The 23,769-nt window shown below is 40.8% G+C and overlaps 4 protein-coding genes across 7 annotated transcripts; 1 reads left to right on the forward strand and 3 right to left on the reverse strand.

Moving 5' to 3' along the window:
• Nucleotides 1-778: 778 nt before the first annotated feature.
• Nucleotides 779-2,937, reverse strand: LOC115739968 (palmitoyl-acyl carrier protein thioesterase, chloroplastic-like). Its single transcript, XM_030673286.2, has 6 exons — nucleotides 2,554-2,937; nucleotides 2,308-2,441; nucleotides 1,691-1,804; nucleotides 1,437-1,605; nucleotides 1,288-1,356; nucleotides 779-1,184 (listed from the first exon to the last, which is right to left on the reverse strand). Exons 1-6 carry the CDS (start codon nucleotides 2,935-2,937, stop codon nucleotides 831-833), a joined length of 1,224 nt encoding a protein of 407 aa, XP_030529146.1. The 3' UTR covers nucleotides 779-830.
• Nucleotides 2,938-5,348: 2,411 nt separating this feature from the next.
• On the reverse strand, nucleotides 5,349-9,734 carry LOC115740027 (protein DETOXIFICATION 12-like). The gene is made up of 7 exons (XM_030673377.2): nucleotides 9,376-9,734; nucleotides 7,032-7,576; nucleotides 6,617-6,703; nucleotides 6,391-6,447; nucleotides 6,056-6,294; nucleotides 5,760-5,965; nucleotides 5,349-5,606 (listed from the first exon to the last, which is right to left on the reverse strand). The coding sequence occupies exons 1-7, from the start codon at nucleotides 9,715-9,717 to the stop codon at nucleotides 5,544-5,546; spliced, it is 1,539 nt and encodes a 512-aa protein (XP_030529237.1). The 5' UTR covers nucleotides 9,718-9,734; the 3' UTR covers nucleotides 5,349-5,543.
• A 3,703-nt stretch (nucleotides 9,735-13,437) lies between these two features.
• On the reverse strand, nucleotides 13,438-18,242 carry LOC115740028 (54S ribosomal protein L51, mitochondrial). 4 transcript variants are annotated; one of them, XM_030673378.2, is made up of 4 exons: nucleotides 18,166-18,242; nucleotides 17,779-17,858; nucleotides 13,915-14,021; nucleotides 13,438-13,769 (listed from the first exon to the last, which is right to left on the reverse strand). In XM_030673378.2, exons 2-4 carry the CDS (start codon nucleotides 17,856-17,858, stop codon nucleotides 13,597-13,599), a joined length of 360 nt encoding a protein of 119 aa, XP_030529238.1. In that variant the 5' UTR covers nucleotides 18,166-18,242; the 3' UTR covers nucleotides 13,438-13,596. The 4 variants fall into 4 exon arrangements, with proteins under 4 accessions (XP_030529238.1, XP_030529241.1, XP_030529240.1 ...); XM_030673381.2 differs by having other exon boundaries at nucleotides 18,132-18,182; XM_030673380.2 differs by lacking the exon at nucleotides 18,166-18,242 and adding an exon at nucleotides 18,047-18,100.
• Nucleotides 18,243-19,522: 1,280 nt separating this feature from the next.
• LOC115740020 (ATP synthase subunit beta, mitochondrial-like) lies at nucleotides 19,523-23,523 on the forward strand. The gene is made up of 9 exons (XM_030673368.2): nucleotides 19,523-20,105; nucleotides 20,940-21,015; nucleotides 21,109-21,197; nucleotides 21,323-21,440; nucleotides 21,523-21,626; nucleotides 21,721-21,879; nucleotides 21,999-22,223; nucleotides 22,306-22,617; nucleotides 23,120-23,523. The coding sequence occupies exons 1-9, from the start codon at nucleotides 19,596-19,598 to the stop codon at nucleotides 23,231-23,233; spliced, it is 1,707 nt and encodes a 568-aa protein (XP_030529228.1). The 5' UTR covers nucleotides 19,523-19,595; the 3' UTR covers nucleotides 23,234-23,523.
• Nucleotides 23,524-23,769: the final 246 nt, after the last annotated feature.

Here is a 23,769-nt window from a genome sequence, read left to right on the forward strand (position 1 = left end):
AGAAATTAAAGTCGAGAAATCATAGTGCCGAAGCAGTTTTGGTATATAGAAGGGAGAAGTTTCTGCAGTTAGCTAATTGCAGTGAAACCAAGAAGCATACTTCGACATAATGCTGAACGATGATACCTTTCTCTGCAAACTTCCTAGCGCGGATGTGAAGAACCTTGGTAGGAATATACAAAGGAATGGATTAGCGATTTCACCGTAACAAACGGTTCATTAGAGGTCCAATCCTTCATAAAATTCTTTGAAAATCTTCGAAGATTTTGATTCCCTCTTTCTAGTACCACTGGTTCGGAGTTGCCCTGTGTACAAGTTTATCCTTATGTATAAGGCATTTGATTCACTCTTTCTTAATATAATTTCATCGTTATATACTTAGATCAGCTGTAGTAATGAGACTTTTTTACTCCATAACAGCATATGTTTACAAATGACATATGCTGAACAAAGAGATGATGAACTTCGACTTCAAGTAGGACAATCTTCATAAATACCCAATTGGGTAGTGCAAACAGTGTCTTGTTGACGCATGTACACCGGCGACTGCAGGATCATCGGCTGAAGAAGAAGCCTTTTCCCTGACAACCAGCACGTCACGGTTCCAGGGTCTGTACATCTGGCTCTTTATTCACACACAATCACTAGCTTCTAGGAAATTTCGTATCTGAATCAAACGCAATCGACAAATTCTTGGGATATAGAGCGGATCCATCTTAAACTCCTCCCCTGAAATGCCCCGATGCAACTGGAGTGAGGCCAAGGATGTAGTCATGCTTCGAAAAAGGATCGGCTTACTAAATCCCCCTACAAGATATCTACTGCGCTTTTTAACTAGGTGGAAACGGCATGGAAGTAATCTTTTTCTTCCACGTGGTCCTTCCTCTAACGATCTCCTCGCTTTCAGACTCGCCATTGATCTGGAGGAGGTGTGTGTACTTCAAAGGCATCATCGTCTTGCCGAACGATCCCAGGAGTCCACTTCCCTGGAAGATTTCAGATGCCAGGGAAAATCCATTGATCAGGTTAACCTGACTACTATCGTGCTGAACACCGCTCTGGCGAATTCCGTCAGCATCGGGTTCGCAAAGCGACTGAACTGTGTCTGAACCCCCACACTCTCTTCGATAGTCGAGTATTATACTAGAAAGCTGGTGAGCTTCCAAGTACTCATCCGGGATTGTCTGCCGACAAAATTTGATAGTTAGACATCTACTCAGGCAGAGAGCCCATATGGTTGCAGAAATCAAAAGGATGAATCTCAGACTCTACAATGAAGGCAATTACCTCAAGCATCCATCCCACATATTTAACATTGTTCACATGGCGGTTCAGGTCCAAGTCACTTCTCTTCGGCTGAAAAGCAACTATCATAAATGATAAATGCACAGGAACTATCTTGAGAATATATTTTTCGCGGTTTGAGATCGAATTACTTTCAAATCAGAGTTCACATATGTAGCTTTACTGTCCAGCTTGACTATTTTGTCTGGATTGTCCTCTTTGATTGCTTGCTTCTCTATAAACCATGGCGAGATCTCAGCCCTCACCTCCTCCGGCATTTTTGAGAGTCGCCTTGTTTGCTGATTCATCATCACCCAAGTGCTGTTTTACATTTGTGTGAATCATCAGCAAGATTACAGTATATATGCAGTCGACTAAAAAGATCGAAGAGATTTCCAACTCATACCTGGTTGCCCGAGCAAAAGTCACTCCTGAAGCTTGGCTGCGGATCAGCCAGTCTCGGCTCATGCCGTTCTTCCCTGATGCTCCAACCCATGTGTCAATTTCAACCACTTCGCCCCTGCAGGATATGTTGTTAAAGCTTCATGTTCACGTATCTTAACAACAACTTGGGAATTCAATATCAATATGGTATACCGGATTTTATTCCTACAAGCCTAAAACTTCATGCTCATTGATGTGAAGAATATCCCGCATATGAGCTCCTGGAGAGTTTGGCCAAACCAAAATTTGTGATCTACATCCCTTATCCGTCTAGTGATCAAGGTTCTATTTATTAATTACCTGAAAGGTTGCTGAAAACTAAAGCAGGTGAACAGTTAAAAACAATTTCGCAGTTCCTGAAGTGGCATAGAAGCATGGAAGAATTAGTTCTAATCATCGTCTGGACATAACGGTTGTATTCATACTGTAGCAGTTAGTCTTGCAAAAGAGAGTGCTACAAGTTCAGTTCGGAATCGTTACTAGGTGGAATGTTTTCACATTAAGGACTCTCATGAACTCAAGTAAAAGTTTTGAGTCCTTACATGAAAGTGGTTAATCATGACTGGTAATGGAACTAACCAAATGGGGTAGTGATCAACTTGAACATGCATTCTTGACACAACCCATATCAGATTGTTCCTCATCATTCCATGCGTTGCCCCGAATCCATTGCTCAAAAGACCCGACATCCACACGTGATTTAATGCCGTTTCCTACAATTTCACAAGCTGAACGTCATGCTCAGTCTGTAAAATTTTTCACCAAATTTTCTATGCTCCCACAAATTTAAAATGGAAGTCATCAAGAACATGTCACTTCAATCACCTGGAAGAGGTTTAGGATGCTCTCAATGGTGGCGGTCTTGTCAGGACCAACTTCATAAGACCGAATCACGACTGTCTGCCGGTACCCGACACCCCCATCAGTTATGACTCCCTGGCGATGTGAGTCAACGAACTGCTTCTTTGTGGGAATGTTCTGCCTCACTCTCTCTTTATCTATGTAGCCATTGTCCACAACCGAAGCAACGGAACCAAACGTCGTGGCGATGCCATATGTTTGCCTCAATGTGCTGTCAACCTTGGTCCATGTCCTGTTTGAAGTGCCAATGATCTTGATGCTGCTCAAGTTTTGCTTGCTCGGGTCATTGCCCTTTCTGCCTGAGGAGCACCAAATTGGAAAGGATATTAAGCAAGAGAAAGCAGCCATTGAAAAAGTTCTATTTTGTGCCGAACTCTCTAGGGATGATTTGGATAGGAAGAGTTTGGAACAGAGGAATGGGCTCTAAATTGTTTTTGTAGCCACAATGTGACGGACATAGCCATGGGACATTGACATTCCAGGGACAGAATAAGGACCGGCTTTATTCTAGTAACTGAACAAACAAAGAAGGGGTTTTGGCCTTTGTGATATATGCTGGAAAGTGTCCGGTTTTTCCTCATTTTGGGTTGTTCCTTAGAATTGATCGACCTAGTCGAAACTATTTTCGTTCTTTTCTTTTTCCCACTTGTATTCTTCTATAGCGATTTCGTTCTTGTCATTTCGTTGGGAGGGTTCAACAACGAGGCTGCATTATTTGGTGTTCTTTGGGGGTGTAATTAAACAAATCATCACGCCAATTTAGGTTAACTTGAGGGCTCCGAGGACTCGGGCGTGAGTTAACAGAATATTCCACAGGCTTGTTCTTTAATGGAGGAGGCAACGAGGAATTAGTGATCCCTTTGACCATGGTTCAGGAAGGAAACATCAAGATTCTCCTCAGTGTGTTTTCTTGCCCAGATTCTCGCCCTCAACAGTCACCATTCCACATTGGTGTCTTGCAAATTGTCCGGTACATTGCTCCAGAATGTATTATTACAGAGACTAATGAGTAATAGGTTTCGAAATTTGAGGACGGCCCTGATTGATATGGATCGTAACCAAGAGCATGTCGGATAAAGAGTAAAAGGTTTCCCAGATTTTCAGTTGTATGTTCTTTCTGACATGGCAACATGGTCTATTTCTTTTCTGTCACGTTTAATGGATCAAATCTATTGTAACTAAGTTTGCGTTGAGCTTATAGCTCATTTCCCTTCAAACAAGCCCTTTTTGAAAGTCTTTCATCTCCTCAAATGCCGATACGTATGATTTCACATCATCTCAAATGTCATTTGGATAGACCTCGCAGGAACTTAGCATTCTACGCCAGATTAAATCGGGTTTGCATCAGTTTTTCAGTAACCGAGATTTTGGTCCATTATGTATATGTTGAGTCATCATATCTAGACGTAGATTCAAATTTTATCCCACTGTCCTTTAGTGCCTCCGGAAGACATTCTATAATCAAGCTTATGGAATGTCTTTAGGTTTCCTGTTTGATGGCCTGAAGTATGCGTATTTTATTATCAACCACTTCTTAGTTTTGGTTTCTTCTGTTTATGGAATTTCCTTTTTTGTGGGAAGCAAGTATGATGCTACCCTTTGGAAATATATGCTCCTAGAAAAAGTCGGCACGAGAGTCTGAATAAATTACTCTCGGCTAAGTTCATTTGGTTGGTCTCTTCTTGGTTCTTTTCACCTTGGTCTTGTGGGTATCTCTCTCAGTAGGTCCAGGAATGTGCATCTCCTGCTCGACATGATTTAGCTTCGTCAAGCCGTATCTTGTCGTGTTCGATAACCATCTACTCGTTCCAAAAGGAGGTATCAAACTCGTGAACTTCTGTAGATTGTGGTCATATTTGTACGCTACATCAAGCCTTAGTTCTCCTTGAATTGGTCTTCATATTTCTTTCTGATCTAATCATGGATCTCATGCACTGCTGTTCATGTGAAATGTACCCGAAACACATTGACATGACAGATTAAGAAAAGATAAAATTAACCATTCTAGTCAAAATGAATCATATAGCTGGAAGAGATGCTCTTAGGAGTGAGGGAAGTTCAGGTAAATAAGGCAGTACCGGGTATAAAGAAGCTCAATTATTTATTTATTTGTTTGGTCTTTCATTATAAGCATTGTTTTTGTCCCCTTCAATATGTGGTCGCAGATGGCTAATGAGAACAAAGGGACAAAACACAGATCTTATCGTCCATTGGGGGAAGCTACAACAACTTGCAACTTGCCTTTTCTGTGTCTTAGGACGATAAAGAAAGAAAACAGCCAAATGTTAATTGGAAAGTGACATCCGTGTTTGTTTTTTTTGGGTGAAGGAAAGTGACATCCATGTTGATATCTACTATGTTACATAAACTTTGAGAATTCATGGAAGTTGGATTTCACCACCCAAGTCAACCGTGCCCCCTCCGCGATGTCAATAACCAATGATTTGGAAGCACAACGAAGAATCTCAACTCCCGCTGCGGTGCCCAAATGAGAGAGAGAGAGAGAGAGATTAACAAGACCAGTATAACACCAGCTGTCCGAGATCAGTCTTTGCAACCTTTCACATATGCCTCATTCTGCTTGTACAGACAGAGTCTATGTTTTCCCTTGCGTCTCCAAGCTATAAGGACCAAAAATTTACCTTGTTTCCAAGAAATATGACTTTTCGTTTTTATCTCCTTCAATGGACGAAAAGGTATCCACAGATGGTGTTAAGATAAGAGGACGGTCATTCATGCATGTAGTTGCAATCTATTCATAGAAAAAGTAGATCTCAACATAGTTAATAGGAAAGAATAGTACTTATATAGTACTATTGGATTTTTTTCACCAACGAGCTTCCTAGACCTAGACTACACAATGATTGGCACTTGAAGTTGAAGACCAGAGAAGAAATTGAATTTGAGTAGAAGCAGCAATACGACAGTTTCACTCCTGGAATACCACTAGAGGTTCACATCAGCATATTGTCCTCTGAACGTCTTCCCTCAAATATCCTCTCCCTGGCTTTACTTGCCTGAAAAGCAAGAAAAGTGGAAATCTTCAACTTATGAAGTGTGATGCATATGACCATCAGACCTACAAGCAACTTCACGGGTTATGACTATGGTACTTATGATTATCCCCGATGCCCTGCAACCGTAGCTCAGTGCAAAGACGAGAAGTTTACCTGCACTTCCCAGTCTGTACAGCTTGTCACAATTGATAGGAGAACCGTTTGCATGAGAGAACCGGTTTGAATCCCTATCCAAAGGCCCATTCCTCCTAATTTCACCCAAAAACCTAGAACAACAGCCACTGGAATGCCGCAAAGATAAAACGAACCTAGATTGACAAATGCTCCTATGTGCTGCCACCCACATCCCCTAGCAATACCTGCTCAAAAACGACCAGTTTAAGGTTGCAAATCGGAAGCTCCGATAAGTGAAAAACCTGATTAGTCCAAAGCGAACATAGATATTCAACCTGAAAGCACTCCTTGCAAGCTGTCCAAGATGACAGACAAGCAAACTAGAGGAGCCATCTTAGACACATAGTCCACAACTTCCTCTTCATTGCTGAACGTGTAGCCAAAAACACGCCGGCAAATGAAAAGGATCGTGCTCACGATGCTTGTTTGGGTAACGGCGAGAAATAGCGTGGCGTAAACAGAAAGACGGGCAGCTTCCGGGTTTCCAGCTCCTAATTCATTTGAAACTCTTGTGCTACAATGAGTTTGAAAGACCGAGGTATCAGATCTTATCATGTGGAAGTGGTGCTTGAGCTTGCGGAGTTTTAGGTATCACTGAATTAGATCATACCTTCCTGCAGCGCCAAGTCCATATGGTATTGTGTAGAGTGTAGCTATGGTATTTAGACTGATTAGGAACCAAAAAGAGCTAGTTAGCACATTTGAATTCTAAGCCCTTCCATTCCTGAATGGCAACATTTGTGCCATTTCAGATGAAAAGACTCACATTCTGAAGATGGTAATTTTTTTTTTTGGGGTCAAACTGAAGATGGTAATTGACAAAATAGAGTATGTACCACACAGACAGAACTGAAGTTTCAAGCTGCGGATTTGGCAATATCCCAGAAAGCAAGATCAGCAGCTCAAAAGACCACCATTCAAGACTGCAGTAAAATCAAGAAGGAAAAATAGGAAGAAGGGTTAGTCATGCCAATGTTACCATAGATAGCCTTTATACCAAACTATTTCTCTAAAAATAAAGCAATGATCTATTTTGCCCAAATTTGCTAACTCTACAGATTAATAAATAATGTGCATTTCTTTAGCGACCAAAATAATAATAATAATAATAATAACAATGTGCTTTTCTTTCAAGAAGTGGCCCAAAACTAAGAAGTCTTTTAATGATCAACTGCTCAAAGATTATCAAACTTTGAGTGCATTTCAAAGTAAAAAGCAGCAAACAATGTCCACGACAAGTAACCGGCTCACCAAACCATCACTGCAGAGGGCACAGCGTAGCGAAAGAACTCGCTGATCCCTAGAAATAGCTCCATGGAAACTGGCATACGGGTTTTCGCGCAGGAAGGAGAGTACTTCATGTACACCCCTAAGAAAACCACATTCAACCAATAGGAAACACTGATGGCCAGTGCAGCACCCAGGTTGTCCAGCCCTGACCTGAACACAAGAACCCAGCAAAGCGGCACGTGGATACAGAGGGTGGCACAAGAACTCACGAGCATCGGCATGATGAGGCTTTGCGTCTGGAAGTAGCGGATGAGCGGCTGAAGAGTAGCATAAGCAAAGAGTGCAGGGACAAGCCAAGCCGTGAACTTGCCGGCTTCAAGAGAAATCAGAGGGTCCTGGCCAATGAATGTGAGCGTCTTTCCCATGTATATCCATAGGACAGATATAGGGAAGCAGACCAGAATCAGGGAGAAAATTGCAGTATATGTCTGATTCCCTAGTTTGTGATACTGTTGAGCTCCATAAGCTTGTCCACATAGTGTCTCCAGAGCACTGGCCATTCCCAGCTATTACGACATGAGAGCCAAACAATTAGCATTGGCCATAGTCAAATACCAATGTCATTAGCTGAACATCAAAAGGTACAAAGCAATTGCAACAGGAGAATGCCTGAAAAAGGAGAAGATTCGACAGATGATGAAGCCGAGAACGTACCGAGACTCACCCAATCGCCGCTTGAATTTATACTCTTTCCATCACACATTGGTATATATTTCTCGACGAGCTTTTAAATTATTCAAGTTGAGAACAAGATCTTGAACCCACGATCACATTCTGTGCAATCACTTGAAAGATACAACAAAGGGAAGGGTAAACACATGTTCCTCTAATGTCTCAGTTCTGAAACAGCTTGTTCAAATTGACATTCGTGGCAGAAATAAATGCCAGCGGAAAGGATTGTCGCCGCACAAGTCCTGCTAGGCCAGAATTTCATATCGACTCGATAAATATTTGTCGCAACTGACGTGTGCTGCTCTCTTAAGTAATCTAAATCGAGCTTTCCTGCTTCTAGATCAAGAAGATGGATATAAACCTTGATTATGTGATAATAAACCAACTTCCAGATATTTCAAGAATCTTGGGTAACAGAGACCATGAACAGGAAAAGTAGCTTTCCAAGCTCTTTCCAAGAAACAAATCATACCTGTTAATTCCATCATTGACGGGGATTAATTAACCGAAAAACTGCTCATTTCATCAGCTTGTTGGCTAAGGCAACGACTAAAAACAGTTTGACCCAAATGAAAATGCTCCTTCAAAGCGGGAAAAAGTCGTACTTCTATTTTTGAGTGTATCTCTAATCAAGACTAGACTTGCTGGTGCCTTAAAATGTTACCCACTCTCGTGCACACGCTAGAGTAGTGACTAATTAGACGACGATTTGATTGTATATTCCCTGCAGGGAAGGCCTTATATGCCAGTCCTAACTAAGTTGTGATCGATCGGGTTCCACTTCTGCAGGAAATCTTTGACACTCGAGAGATGTACTGATTTAGGATTGTCGAAATGATCGGATTGTCGAAAATGAGTTGCAAAAGGCAAAAGGAAAAAGAGCAGTCATATTCCCATAATCTGTTCGGTTAAACTGTCATCAGAAGATTCTTCATTATGATCCATTTCGTCTGGGGTTTTCTGATTACTATGAAGAAAGGAAGACAAATGAGAAAATGGAAAAAAAAAATAAAGAAATAAATAACACTACTAGTAAGTGCTTTACACTCACTAGTTGTATATGCGGACTCCACATTAATTTTTGTAATATTAGGCAAATAATCACATTCAAAATAGTTTAAAATCATACAAATTTGTGTCGCCACAGCGACCCGGGTGCTCGAATTCGAAACCCGTCCCCGTGAAATTAGAGCAATCTCAGCGTAAAATTTCGTATAACACTGGCTTATAAACAACGTAAGACGCTTGACATTATTCAAGAAAATACAGAGTCGATGCGTATTACTTTTTTAGGAGTGTGACCATTTCAAAAACCAGATTAACGCACTGATCGGATCCCAGATAATCCGCAGGAAACTACGTACTTCACTCCCGTCGAGGAGTTAGAAAAGAACGCAAAAAGGAAAATAAGAAGATGAAACGATTAGACGTGTAAGGAAGATAGAAACAAATATGACCAGAAAGAAGAATACAGACTGCGCAGGCAAAACAACAAATATGGCTAAAGATTTTTTTTTTTTTCCCGCATTCAATGAATCCAAAGAACGCCGATGATGTTCCATGTTCGATGCAGAAACATGTCACAGAGAGAGAGAGAGAGAGAGAGAGAGAGAGAGAGAGAGAGAGAACGTACGAGGAGGCTGAAGCCGGAGACGCTGGCGAGAGAGACGGCGATGGCGGTGCTGGAGAGGGAGAGCTCGCCTAGATGGCCCACCATCATGACGGAGATCACCTGGAGCAAGTACTGCGACAGCGTCACCGCCACCATCGGGCCCGCCACTTGGCCCACACTCTTCACTTCCTCCCAAAACACTCTCCTCCGTGGCCATGCACAGCATGAAGCTGACCAGCTTGTGCCTCCTTCTCTCTTCTTCTTCTTCTTCTTCTCGGGATCGTCATGGGGACCATCTCTTTCTTCTGGTCTCTCCTTCAGCAGCAGGGCCTCCTCCATCTTCTTCCCCGCATCGTCTCCCATTCCCCAGAGAGAGAGAGAGAGAGAGTGAGAGAGATTTGTGGAGTTAATTTGTGGGAATTAAATTGTAAGTTGGGAGTTTTGAATGGGCCGGGCTATTTTCACTATTTATATGACTAAATTCATCGAATTTTCATCCAAAAAGACAAAATCGCCCTCTATCGTTTAGTTGCAATTTAAATGGGTGGTCCATAATTCATTTACTTTTCCTTTTTATTTTTATTTTTCTATCTATGTTAGATCTACCTATAATACTTAAGAATTTCATATGTTTAGTATTTGTTTATTGTAGATTTTTTATTCATATCAAAGGCACTATGTTTATATTTATTGTGAGATGTTACTTCCATAAGAATTTGTTTTGTCAATTTCCAAGAAGTCTAGTTCTTTCGTATGTTGTCCATCAAATATATGGATAAATCGTTAAGTCGATGGAATTTACTAAAATCAAAACATCATACAAAGAAAGAATTTTTTTTGTTGTTGAAAGTTTCCAATGAAATATTATTACTTTTGATTGACAAAAACTAATATCATCTGTGAACTGTTTACGAAAAAATATCGAGATACCTCATTGTGCATAATAATTTCAGTATATTCATATATATTCCTCTACCGGCTTACATGCTCTATGTAAAAATATCTCAACAATATAGTAAGTAAAATGTAAATTCTTTGATATAGAAAACAAAAAGACCATACATATTACAGAGTAATGAAATTAATAAAGGTTCGTGACGATAGAGAGCTTTTGAGATACGAGGGTGAAAAATAGATACAAAGAGATTTTTTCAAATTTATACTATGTCAGAGGATGTCTTTTTTCCTTAGTATTAGAGAGATAATTTTACAAAGAGCAAGTAAAACGTTATAGGAATATCTGAGAATGCATTTTCTTTAATACGCTAAAGAACAAAACATGTGAAATGCGGGGGCCATCACTTAAAATTGCATTAAAGATTGAGGGCAGATTTATCTTTTCAATATAAAATGGGAGTGGATTGAGTTATATAGCAGGTGAAAATAGCACCTCCCTTTGAAAATATGTCCCCGGCTTGAGTATAAGGTTTCTTCGTTGGAGTCGATTTCCTATTTAAGTGGCTACCTAGTTTGCATAAGTTTTCTATGTTGGGTCCAAATCTCTTCTATATGTAAGAAGCTTGACTTCTTGTGAAGAGTATTAAACAAGAACTTCTACTTGTGAATTACATTTCGAGTGTTTGAAGTTATGAAAATCTTGTGTTAAAATTTTGTCAATTCCTTCATAAAATTGAGAGATTATTTCGTGAGAAATTGTGGGGCTAAATACTATGTGAGGCTATTGGGTATAATTGAGGTCACGAGACATTGAGAGCATTTGACCGATTTAAGTGTGGTTGCAATCTCTGTTATATCGCTAGATCTTCCGTGGACGTGGATCACACCGATCGAACCACGTAAATTTGGTCTTCGATCTATTCAATTATTTTGTTCATTTTATTGTTTAATCATTTGCTTCCGCAGCAGACTGTGTTTACTCTTGCTGCCTCTTAGCACAGCTTATGTATGAGACAATTTTATGAGCTATATGACTCAGTCAGATGATGAAGTATTGCTCAAGTATATCATATCAGATAATCACCATCCTAAATTAAACAGAAAAGAATGCCTAAGACTTCAACGGAAATTCGCAGAAATAAATTCGTTCATGTTCGAGTAACTTTAGTCTGATCAGAGTAATCTTGGTTTATCTAATAATGTCTTTCAGGAATGGTCTTAATAGAAAGAATAATGTTTTCTGAAATAAGACTGATTTATTGAATTGGTATGTTGCGTAAGGTGGCAGACTTTGAGAATAAGGTATTGAATATTGATCCACATCGCGTTTATTAAGGTCGATTTTGATTCAACCAAATCTACCGATTAGGTTAATTAGTGTTCAAGCATTAAGTCAATGTAGCAATATTTCTTTGTTAAATTTAGGAAGAACTACCAAAAAAGACTGAATTGGCACCATTTCATTATATTTATAATTTTTTTGATAATTTTTTCGTCTATTTTATACTTCCATAATTTTTTTATCCTTTTTTAGCTAACCAATCTTTGTTCGACCCAATTCAATATAAATGTAAATTCGAGTAATTAATACGAGCCCATCAAAATCAAATGCACACTTGCGATGTCATGCTTTTCTTTTTTTGGTCGAAGATGTCATGCTTTTATCATTAAGATTTTGGTTTAAAAAGTGGCATCTAGGCACTTGCTGATAAGCAGTCAAATCAAAACGATCGGAATTTCCAATGGATTAACCGTTTCAAGGATGGACACAGTTACTGCTCATAAAATCTAACATTTCCTCGTTAGGCATACTAACAAATATCCCGAGAAAACTCGATAGCAAAATCCCTAAATTAGCACCACCCTCTAGAGCAAACCATTTAGAGAGAATTCCTTGTCTTGATTTTGTTTGTACTTTCCTCCGACCGTCATACTTAGGTTTATAGTTACATCCATACGGTCGCATTCGCCGGGTTCTCTGTTTGGACGTTAAAATGGCGATTGTCCAATTTCGCATCAAAGCAAATGGGACTAAAAGCAGCCACATTTTTGGTGCTGTTCCACATTGACAAGAATCGCGGTTTCGAGAAATCTCGAGAAATCTTGACCATGAGAGACCGCGACTTCCAAAGAAGCACCCGCAAGCCAAACCGACTGCAGCATTGGTTTGACTCGACCGAGTCGAGGTCTTTTCTCCAACTACGACACAGGTTAAACGAGTCACGCCCGTTGCAAACGTTTTGTACTTACCGACACCAAAAATCACAGATGAGAAAGGGTCCACAGGGTTTCACTAGAGAGAATTGATTATATGCTACCCACTTTAACCACCCTCGTAACTCCAGGAAAATTATACATTCTCACAATGTTTTACCATCTCCCCAACCAAAATTTGTACATTTGTTTCCTTATATGTGAACTCGTAGGTCCTAAATCAATTATGGCAATGACACTATGGCCATGGGACAAATGAGAGTTACGTATGCAGGCCCTTTTCGTTAGTACTCATGCGAAAAGGAGCTACATATCACGCTAAAGGATAAAAGACGAGCGTTCTAGGAAATGCTTCCCAGAGTCCTAAAACTAAGCTAGCAAACAAAGCCATGGATTGGAATCTAGCTACTGCTGCTTGGTACAATGTTGGACCACGACATTAATAACAAACACACGTCCTCGGGATTTCCCAGGATTGACGAAAAATGATTGCTCCAAGCCCCTGGATTGGATTGCAGTAAAGCATACTCGCCGCACCAGTCTCCTGGAGGGGATTCAGATGCAAATTAATCACCTTTTCTATGACTCAAATTGCTCTCTAGATACAACAGTTTTCTCCTACTTAGTTCATCAATCGAGACAAAAGAAAATAATGGAGAATTTGCCTGCTATTCAAAATTAAAAGAAAATGCATGTAATGCAGATAATTGCACACGAGCCAAAACATAATAACCGCGAGAACAGAACATTTTCTTTCTTTGGAGTTCTGTTCCACAAATCAAGAGAACTTGCTCTCAGTGCTGTTGCAATCTCATGTACTAAAATGATGTTGTAGCACATGTTAGGCCTTCCATCTGTCAAATGATCCTAGACGACCTAAATATTCGCTTCCTGATCCTCCGACACATTTCTCGAAATTAGAAAAGAAAAGGTAACTAAAAAGCCAGAAAAATGAAAAATACACCATCCGCGAAAGTGAAAGCAGCGTTCCTATTCAATGAAATTTGTAGCCTCTAAACCATGACTACAGCTTGCAATTTAAAAGGACCACGCATGAGATCACCATTCCCACGATTATAACTTATGCCGCAATACTCCAAATCAGAAACCTTTTACCAGTTATTTCGCAGCTCAAAACTTGAGAGCAGTTGTCCAGGTACCCTGCACGCTGGGGTGCTTTGTTACATGTCTTGTCTTCAGCTTCACAACTTTTCTTCCTAGTGCATTCCTCAGCCTGGTTGCATGTAGGAGGATGTCCTCAGGGCTCATATTCTTCACGCAGATCACCCTCTGGTTCTTGTTCTCTGCAAATCCAGACAAACAAACCATTACCAAGGGGTATGCAGAACTTCCCACTTTCGGTAATTTAAACTAACATGAAGGTTAAAAATATGGACCAATGCACAGGGTCATCAATAAAAGGGTAATGGGTTGTGGGGAGAGACTTACTATAAAAGCCCTTCAGATGTGGATGCTGGCCACGAATGAGTTCAGTAGCAACTTCTAACTGAGGGTTAACCTCCTTAAATGCTGGCAGATGAGACTCCATAAATGCCCTGCCAACATTTTCAAGAAGATAAATTGCTTATGTATGGTATTGGAACTAACAATTCATGCAGGAAATGACCTTTTGCTAAGAGACAGATCTATCGACCCAAAGATCTTCCAATCAGCGAAGAACAATTAAATAAACAGTTGAGATGTATGTTTTGTATCACAACCATCCACATCACCAAAGAATTGTGAAAGTTGCAAAAGCCAATGGTCAACAAAACTATGATGCTCATGAAAATTTATGATGCAGGTAACAGCTTGTTTAATTGCAAGACCAACGGCCTATCACCCGTAGTTTACTATTTGAGCCTACAACTCATAATGATTCATGATGAAGATGAACGCATCATGACAAAGAGAGCGGAAAGGTTTAATGAAGAAATCAGAGACTTCTTACTTCAGACATACAAAAGAGGCATGGAAAAGCTCTGACAAGAATTCAAACGATGATTCTCCATTATAACAGCAAAACCATCCCTGTTCAACATTCAGATGAGTATTTTCCTCCCGCGCTAAAGCTAATTAGGCAAAAGTTTAGCCTCCTACTGGGGTAGATCGCTTTGTCTCTAGTAGAATTTTGAGATCAAGTTAGGTTATCAGTCTCCCAAGAAATACCGATTTCCTCTAGAGAAGCGGAAGAAGAGAATTTACGAGGAGATTTGTATGTTCGTTGTAATATAGGGAAGAAGAAGCATCTATCTCCTACATCTGGGATAGGATACAATAGAAGATAGATCGGCAGGTTCCTGTTTAATCAATCTGTTTCAATTAAGCACCTCGTCTCATGTTTTCAATCTGAATCGTGATGCTTGGAAAACAAAAAAGGATGGACACCAAAGCACCGATGATCCATGTATAATCAAGTTCAGACATACAAAAGAGGCATGGAAAAGCTCTGCCAAGAATTCAAATGATGATTCTCCATTATAAAAGCAAAGCCATCCCTGTTCAACATTCAGATGAGTATTTTCCACAAGGGACATTGATAACCCTCAGCATGATAGAGTCAGCCGCACCAGTGAAGTTCATTTTCACAATCACAAATTATTTCAGGATTGGAAATCATTGATTGAACCATACTCGAATCTTACTTTTAAATGTGCTAAAACTAGGCAACTTGAGCAGAAAGAAAACCTAGAATCCTATGGATGATCTACAATTAGCATTTTCATGTCCTAGCGTTCGTATCTTTCGACGACATAAGGTTGAGAAGGAAGAGGCAGGGAAATCCAGGACTAAAGCCCAAAGACCAGTGGTCTCAACAAATAGGGCCAATCCCTGGTCCCCATTTTTTCCTTTCGTTTAAGACAACTTATGCTTTCATCTCATGCTCAAAACAGGCGGATTAGAAAGCAAAGAGAGCATCTGGAGTTGAATTGCAAAAGGAAGGCATACTTGGTTCCTATCATACAAAGATACTAGTTAGACAAAGCTTCCATCTATTGCAGAGGATAGCAAAAACAAAAATTCCCTCTAAATGTTTCAATTAATGAAGGAAACACAATTGCCATAGTGCTGTTTGTAGAAAGCAATGCTAGAGAAGTCCATGTACATTATCCTTTTCTCGATCTGTTTTCATTTCTATGTTATACAGGAAATTTAATGGTTACACTATAGTCTTCTATACTTATATATGGCCAAAATAACCTAAGAATATCTCAAAGAGTGGAGGGGAAAGTAATCAACATTCACTCATGGAAGTCTAAATGGTAATAAAGCTGGAGGGAGTTAACACAGTGTAATCTGCATTTTCAGAATGCCTGTCACGTACTGATGCAGAGCGTAACCTCTTTGCAAAGCCTTTGAATCATTCATGATAGTCATCACAGGTTTAAAAAGAGGCAAGACAAGGATGGGTAACGAGCAAACTATTTTTTATTATAACACTTCCTCTTTCTAGAAATTTCTGCCAATTTGAATGTCAAGGTACATAACCCCCATTGGCAAAATCACAGCGAAAATATAGTAGTGTAAGTACAGTAATTGTCCTTTATCCTGGTAAGAGCAGCATAAAAGTGTGTTATGACCTATGTAGCACCGACACGACATGCCGACACGTGATTTTTAAAAACATAGAGAATTCCAATACGTTGTATATTAAATGTATATTTTCATATATACATATGAAAAATTATCATGTATATATAAAAATATCAGCGGTGAGTTTCTTGTTCTTCCGTTAGGGATTCACGATTAGGTTTTTCTTGGGCAGGTAGGATATTAATTCTGAGGTGGCTAAATATATGGCTTAAGTATATATATTTTTTAAATTTACATTTTCACCTCTAATTTATTGAAAATGTTTAAAATTAGCCTCGTGCATGTCGCATTTCAGGATGCTGGACTCAAGTGTCGTTGGCGTGTATGGAGCGTCGACCATGTGTTAGTCGCATGTCAAAGAGTATCGGAATGTTGGAGAGTATCACACACGACACAACAAGATACAGAGACCTCCAAAGAGTATCGGTGCTTCCTAGGTTATGACAGCCAGCGTTTGGACTGGTCAAAGAACCAGTCTGTGCTGCCGAGTCAATTGGTTCAATATGTTGAACCTCTGGGTCAGTAAAGTTCGAAAATTAAGAATTTTTATATATTCAGTATGCACATTAGCAGCATAAAGGAGGAACGCTCACTCTGGTGGATAAGGCCTTCCTCAATATACAAGAGGTCAAGCAGTTGATCCCCACCTACCCCCACTATTTAAATTTTTTCACAAACTCAGCAATTTGGTCAAAGCTCCAGTCCAACCAATGGGCAGTTCATCGGGTCAAGTGGTTGAACCAGGTCAACACTGGGTTTGACCAGCTCTTAACTAACCATGTAGATGAGAAAAATCGGACCGGGTCATGATCTCCCCGTCCAATCAGTTGAACCGGCCATCTAGTTTAGGTTTCAAAAAATCGACAACAGCTGCATCTTTGCATATCTTGCAGGTATGAGCTAGACGGAGTACTCAACATGGATAAACCAGCAGTATTGTGGGTTAATGGATTGTTCCAATCAACACAATTCTTGTCATAATTTTCCAGTCTTCCATTGATTTCCTCCACTGCTTCCCCCCTGTAGTCTTCCTTTCCAAAATATTTTATATCATTTAAAAGTAGAACTTGGTGTATCACTTGCCAAACCAAAAAAAAAAAGCAGAGTAACACTTGGTGCAAAGTTCAATCTTTTTTCGTCTTCGGTCAATTTTCAAGCTTTCCACATTATCCAAGGAACCAAACATTTAAGATAGATAGCAAGCCCTCGTAGATGAAACCCCACCAACTCGCTCCTTCCTGAACAGATCTGAGTTCTATAGTTTCTTTTCTATAGGCAGAAGCTTTAATTATCTAGATACCTCAAAAACTAGAGTCCCATATCTTCAGCAACTTCATTCATTTCAAGCCGCCATTATATGCAAAAAACTTCTTCCCTTGGTTCCAGAACTAATGCTCCTTAGGCCCGACAGACCTAAGTCATCTGTAAACTAGCATAACAGAGAGGCCACTGCTGGAGGCAGGCTTCCATAATCTGGCAGGCACCACCGCATAATTTCATGTCTATCCAATCCCACCCAATGCATTGGCACATAAAGAGATGAGACAATCCATAGAATTGAATCCCGCACAATCTTAGCGGAAGCAAGATTTTCAACAGATACAACACAAGGCCAAGACACAACTCGAATCTCAACAACGGGTAACAGAGACTTCAGGCATGGCACTCCGAGACCTCAACTCAACATCAGCTGTATTCACGGTCGTATAAAAAGCGTACCTGATGCCCCTGCTACTCCCTCCCCAGTCGCAATAGCTTACAATCAGCTTTTGAAGCTGCCAGACGCCTCTCAAAGCCATCTGAGAAACCAAAGCGCCAGAATTCAACCCGGGTAACGCGAAGGGAGCAATCGAAGGTACTACTTACTCCCAGGAAAATCGCTCAAAAAAGGAAAAGAAAGAAGAAATTCCTTCACATCATCTTCATTCCGAAAAACCCTTAAAAACCGCAGACAAAGAAAGGGAAGAACCTCCGGAAGATGAGTCACTGGTCCTCTAGCTCAACGAGTATTCACCAGAAATTGCGCCACTCGATAACAGCACAGAAACTAAGAATCGGGATAGCATTCGAACCTCGAAACGCGAGATTGAAAGGGATTGAACGAACCTTAGCTTCGCGGCTCTGCTTGTGTCGTTGTCGATGGGGAGTGGGTCAGAGTCGGAGACAAGGGGCCTGCGAAGAGGGGTTTTTGGAGTTTTGCCCTTTATTTGGGATGGGACAACTATTTTTTTTTGGAAAAATTCCCAAAAAGGGACCTCAAATACTCCCACCTTCTTAAATAAAAAGCCTGAAGCGCTCTCGGTATTCCAAATAAGAGCATGAACTAGCTATGACAGTTTTAAATCAAGGTTTGACCTCGCCGACAAGCTAAAAATTCCAACCGATGAGATTTTTTTTTGTCAAAATATACTTTTAACCTAATTTTTAATTAAATTAAATTATTTAAAAAAATTTTAAAAAGAAAAACACAAGCCTTAGGAGATTGCCCTCCTGCTTGTGACCATTGCCCCAAAGCTGGTGGGGATGCAGCTTTGGCCGGCGGGGTCGTTGGCGCCTTGGTGAGCCCACCGACCGGAGGTGAGGGCAGACCCGACCGGTCCAAAGAGATGGTCGACGGAGGGTTGGCCACCATATCCCTAAACCCGTAGAGGGTCGCGATTGTCCCCCAGACACGAGAGAGGGGCAGTGACCACCCTTACCTAGATTTGGGGAAGGGTCGGGGCTCCCTCCTTGCTTTGGTGAGCGCTAGTCCTCGCCAAAGTGCTGGCGACCTCGCCGACCGCAGTCGCTGCCCTCTAGGCATTGGATGGGCTCCCTCCCGCTAGTGCTTTCATCCTTTTTATTTAGTTTCAATTATTTTTGAAAAACTCAAAAAAGGAAAAAAATAATAAAAAGTTATTAAATGACTAAAATGTCCCTACTAACGGGCGAGTTAGGCCTCTTTTTTGAATCTGATAAGGCCACTTGAGGTATTTATTTGAAATAATATCAACTCTATGCCTTTTATTTGAGACAATAATGACATTTCATGTCTTTATTTGAGATAATATTAACTTCACGCTCTTATTCGATAAAATGAAGGTACTTCGAACCCTTTTTTGAAATTTTCTCACCTTTTTTTTACTTAATTGAATCCGAAAATTTATAAAAATTGCGTTCTAAGGCCTAAAACTTATCAATTTAATTTGGCATCAGCTTGCCTTTTCTTTGTTTTTTTGTGTTTTCTTAAATACAGCTTTATTATTATTATTTTTAATTAAAATTTTGGTTAAAAAGTAGGTTTTATTAGTATTTTAATTATTGCAGTCATAGTTGTAGTACGTAAGATCCAATGGAAGTTTTTTTTTTTTTCCCTTCTTCTTTCTCCCTAGAATTTTGCCTGTAATGCAGGACTTGTTACTGTCTTCTAAAATGACCTCTCTCTCTCTCTCTCTCTCTCTCCCTCACTAGTCTACACAGTCCATAAATTGGAGCTGAAGCCCTACAAAATTTCTCCTTTCCCACTTCTCTGCTCTCACTTGGAAGGACGCCCCTCCATGGCTTCCGCTTCTTCGCGCAGGCTCCTCCCGACCCTCCTCCGCTCCTCCGCCTCTTCCCTCCGCCGATCCCCGTCGAGGCCTCCCTCCTCTAATCCTAAGTCCACCCCATTCTTCACCTCCTCGCCCCGCCACCACCGTCCTTCTCCCTACGGCTACCTCCTCACCCGTGCCGCCTACTACGCCACCTCCTCCTCCTCCTCCTCCACCGCCGCACCACCCCCTCCCCCCGGGAAGAAGGACGCCGGGAAGGGCAGGATCACCGATGCGTTCACCGGCGCCGGCGCGATCGGGCAGGTGTGCCAGGTGATCGGCGCCGTGGTCGACGTGCGGTTCGATGAGGGCTTGCCTCCGATCTTGACGGCCCTGGAGGTGCTCGACAACTCGATCAGGCTGGTGCTGGAGGTGGCCCAGCACTTGGGTGAGAACATGGTCAGGACCATCGCTATGGACGGGACCGAAGGGCTCGTGCGTGGTCAGCGCGTGCTCAACACTGGCTCCCCTATCACTGTAAGTTTGACATTTTGCGCTCTCTCTCTCCCCAAATCACTTTGTACGGTTGTCTGCGTGGTTATCTTTGTCGATCCTTGTTATGATCGGGTATTGCGGGGGAGAAATTGTATGTCAATGTGAATGTCCCCCCCTCGCTTGACCAAATTTTAACGTTATTGTCCGATTTTAAGTTGAAAATGGTTGATTTCTTGTCGTGGTTGGTTGGAGGCTGGACTGGAGTGATGCAAATGATACGGCTTTTCTGTGCAAGTGCGGGATGTTAAGTTGGAGTCTTGCTCTTACCTGTTATCTTTTACGTTTGGATAGTTAGGATTTTGGTCTACAGTCTTGTGCTGAGGTAATGCAGCTTCAGAGGTGATGTTCCTATTTTGTCACTTCAGCTGAGAGCTGAAGCCCGAAGCATGATGTTAATTTGTGAAAAACACAGGGTTCGCTAACTGTGTGGTTGAGGGAAAGCAATTCTTACGTGGTGTTACCATACACAGTTCCAAGTTATTTCATGAAAAGAAATGAAAGGTTCACTACTAAGTTAGTCCTTACTGAAAAAGTTGTGCAAGTGAACCACTTGTGGTTGACTATTTCATTTGTGCTCTATGCTTTTGCCTTTCATGAATTCTCACGGATACTCTTTTTAAAACTGCATTTTGGTCTGCCAGCAATATTTCCTTCTGTTTTAATGGAGTGGCATTTGTTCTTGTCTTTTGGGTTATATCTGCATTTGGTTTGATTGGCCCATTCCGTTCCCTTTTTCCGTTGATTCACATGTTTCAATAAAATGTGTATTGTATATCTTGATCCGCTACCTTTACGATGCTTCCTTTTACCCTGTAGGTACCTGTAGGTAGGGCTACACTTGGCCGCATCATCAATGTTATTGGGGAGCCAATTGATGAGAGAGGCGAAATCAGTGAGTAATAGAGAAATGATGAAGTACATGCCTGTTCCAACTGCTGCTTTGATCGCATGATCTTAATGGGTGGGAATTTATCTTATTTGACAGAGACGGATCATTTTTTGCCCATTCATAGAGAAGCTCCATCTTTCGTTGAGCAAGCAACCGAACAGCAGATTCTTGTCACTGGTATTAAGGTATACAATTTTATATGAAAACCTAGGGGTTTTCTTCCTTGAACTTCTTCTAGACCCATAATTTGTCTGGTATGCTGGCTTATGTGTGTGAGTTTCAACAACTGCACTGCTGCTTTCCCCTGCAGGTTGTGGACCTCCTTGCTCCATACCAAAGAGGTGGAAAGATCGGGCTGTTTGGCGGTGCTGGTGTAGGCAAAACAGTTCTTATTATGGAACTTATCAATAATGTTGCTAAAGCCCATGGTTGGTTTTCTTATACCACATGTCTTAAGGTGCAGGTTGCATCTTGTTGTTCCTATATGACGTCTTCATTATGCTTCAATAGGTGGTTTCTCTGTGTTTGCTGGTGTTGGAGAACGAACTCGTGAGGGTAATGACTTGTACAGGGAGATGATTGAGAGTGGTGTCATCAAGCTTGGTGATAAGCAGGTGCTTAAGTACCAACCCTTTCTTTTCTCTTATTGCTCGTTGGATTGCACAAATCATTTGGGATTGGTTGCTTAGTTTAACCTTCAATCTACAGGCTGAAAGCAAATGTGCTCTTGTCTATGGTCAAATGAATGAGCCTCCTGGTGCACGTGCTCGTGTTGGGCTCACTGGTCTGACTGTGGCTGAACACTTCCGAGATGCTGAAGGGCAAGATGTGCTTCTTTTCATTGATAATATTTTCCGATTTACCCAAGTAAGCATGCCTGTGAAAGGACATAAGAATTATGTTGTCTAGTTTTTCTAACCATTGCAGGAATGCTACTGTTACGATGCTTTTCCATTTATTTATTGTACTATCAATTTGTTCTGCAGGCCAATTCAGAAGTGTCTGCCTTGCTTGGTCGTATCCCATCTGCTGTGGGTTATCAACCCACTCTGGCTACTGATCTCGGAGGTCTTCAGGAGCGTATTACAACAACAAAGAAAGGTTCCATTACATCCGTCCAGGCTATTTATGTCCCTGCTGATGACTTGACGGATCCAGCTCCTGCAACCACTTTTGCTCACTTGGATGCCACGACTGTGCTGTCACGACAGGTTTTGGTTTTGTTGATGCTTATTAGTACCTATGCAAAATGGTTCTTCTGATGGATTGATGACTTGTTGTGACTTTGAGCAGATCTCCGAGCTTGGTATCTATCCTGCTGTCGATCCCCTAGATTCCACATCCCGAATGCTCTCCCCTCACATTTTGGGTGAGCACCATTACAATACTGCTCGTGGAGTGCAGAAGGTTCTTCAGAATTACAAGAATCTTCAAGATATTATCGCAATTTTGGGAATGGATGAACTTAGTGAAGATGACAAATTGACTGTTGCTCGTGCTCGTAAAATTCAACGATTCTTGAGTCAGCCTTTCCATGTTGCTGAAGTGTTCACGGGAGCCCCTGGCAAATATGTAGAACTGAAGGAGAGTATTAACAGCTTCCAGGTAATATATATTCCCATTTCTTTCCTCCCATCAGTTGATCCGGCTGTTTCTTGATAACAAAATCTAGGGGTGATGCAGAAGAGTACGATTTTACATTGAAGAACTGTTGATGATTTTTTACTTATCTCATTGTAAAAGCTCAACGAACTTACTGGAGAGAATTAACTGGATCTTTATGTTGGACTTTCACACTCTAGTCTTATCATAAAACTCCTATACGCTAAATTATCTGGAAAAGAATTCACTAATGTAGACGTCATATATTTGTTTAAATTGAGTCTTAGTCGTCATGTCTGTGTATTTACTTCCATATGTTTCTAGCATTGTTATGGTCCTAGAGTTTATGTAGGTTTTGGCTTTTTACTTGTCGGATGCACATATCTCCTATTTTCGAAATTGTTCTTGCTGAATTGCCATCAATATAGCACTTGTTATGATTGGGCAATTAGCCCGTGCTTTTATTAATTGCTTCGCGCTTTTTTTCCTCTTAATTTTTTGGTAGGGAGTGTTGGATGGAAAGTATGATGATCTACCAGAACAATCCTTTTACATGGTTGGAGGCATTGAAGAGGTTATCGCTAAGGCAGAGAAGATTGCCAAGGAATCTGCTTCTTAATCAAATCCTCTCTTTGCCAGTTCTCTTTGTCCGCTTCACTTTTTAATTGCAGGAACCAACATATTTAAGAGATAATTGACCTGCAAGAGGATTGCTTTCGGACCAAATTTCAGGATCTCTCTCTGTGTCTTAATCTGATTGCAGAGCCTGGAAGAGAAATAGAGTTGAGGGCCTCAGTTGCTATGCCCTCTTTCTTCTTGTCACTTAATAAGACAGGGAATGACTGGAGGTGTATATTTTTAGCTTTGGTTTTGGGCATATTAGGTTTCTTTAATTGAAGAAATATATTTCACTGCATGTTGTACTGCAGCATTTTTCCTATTAAGTTGCCATGCATGGTATCTTTTCCCTTTTGTGTTGTTATGCTTTGACATATGATCTTGCCGTGTCATATGTGAAAGGATGCAAATACGTCAGTGTCCATTGAGTACTTTTCAAGCATTTGCATGTTAAAGAAATCTTATATTGGAATTACAACAGAATGTATATTAATCCAACATGTTCTGATCGAGGAGTAGTTCTTCAAGACATTGACA

This window comes from Rhodamnia argentea, chromosome 5 (assembly GCF_020921035.1).
Source record: "Rhodamnia argentea isolate NSW1041297 chromosome 5, ASM2092103v1, whole genome shotgun sequence".
NCBI lineage: Eukaryota > Viridiplantae > Streptophyta > Magnoliopsida > Myrtales > Myrtaceae > Rhodamnia > Rhodamnia argentea.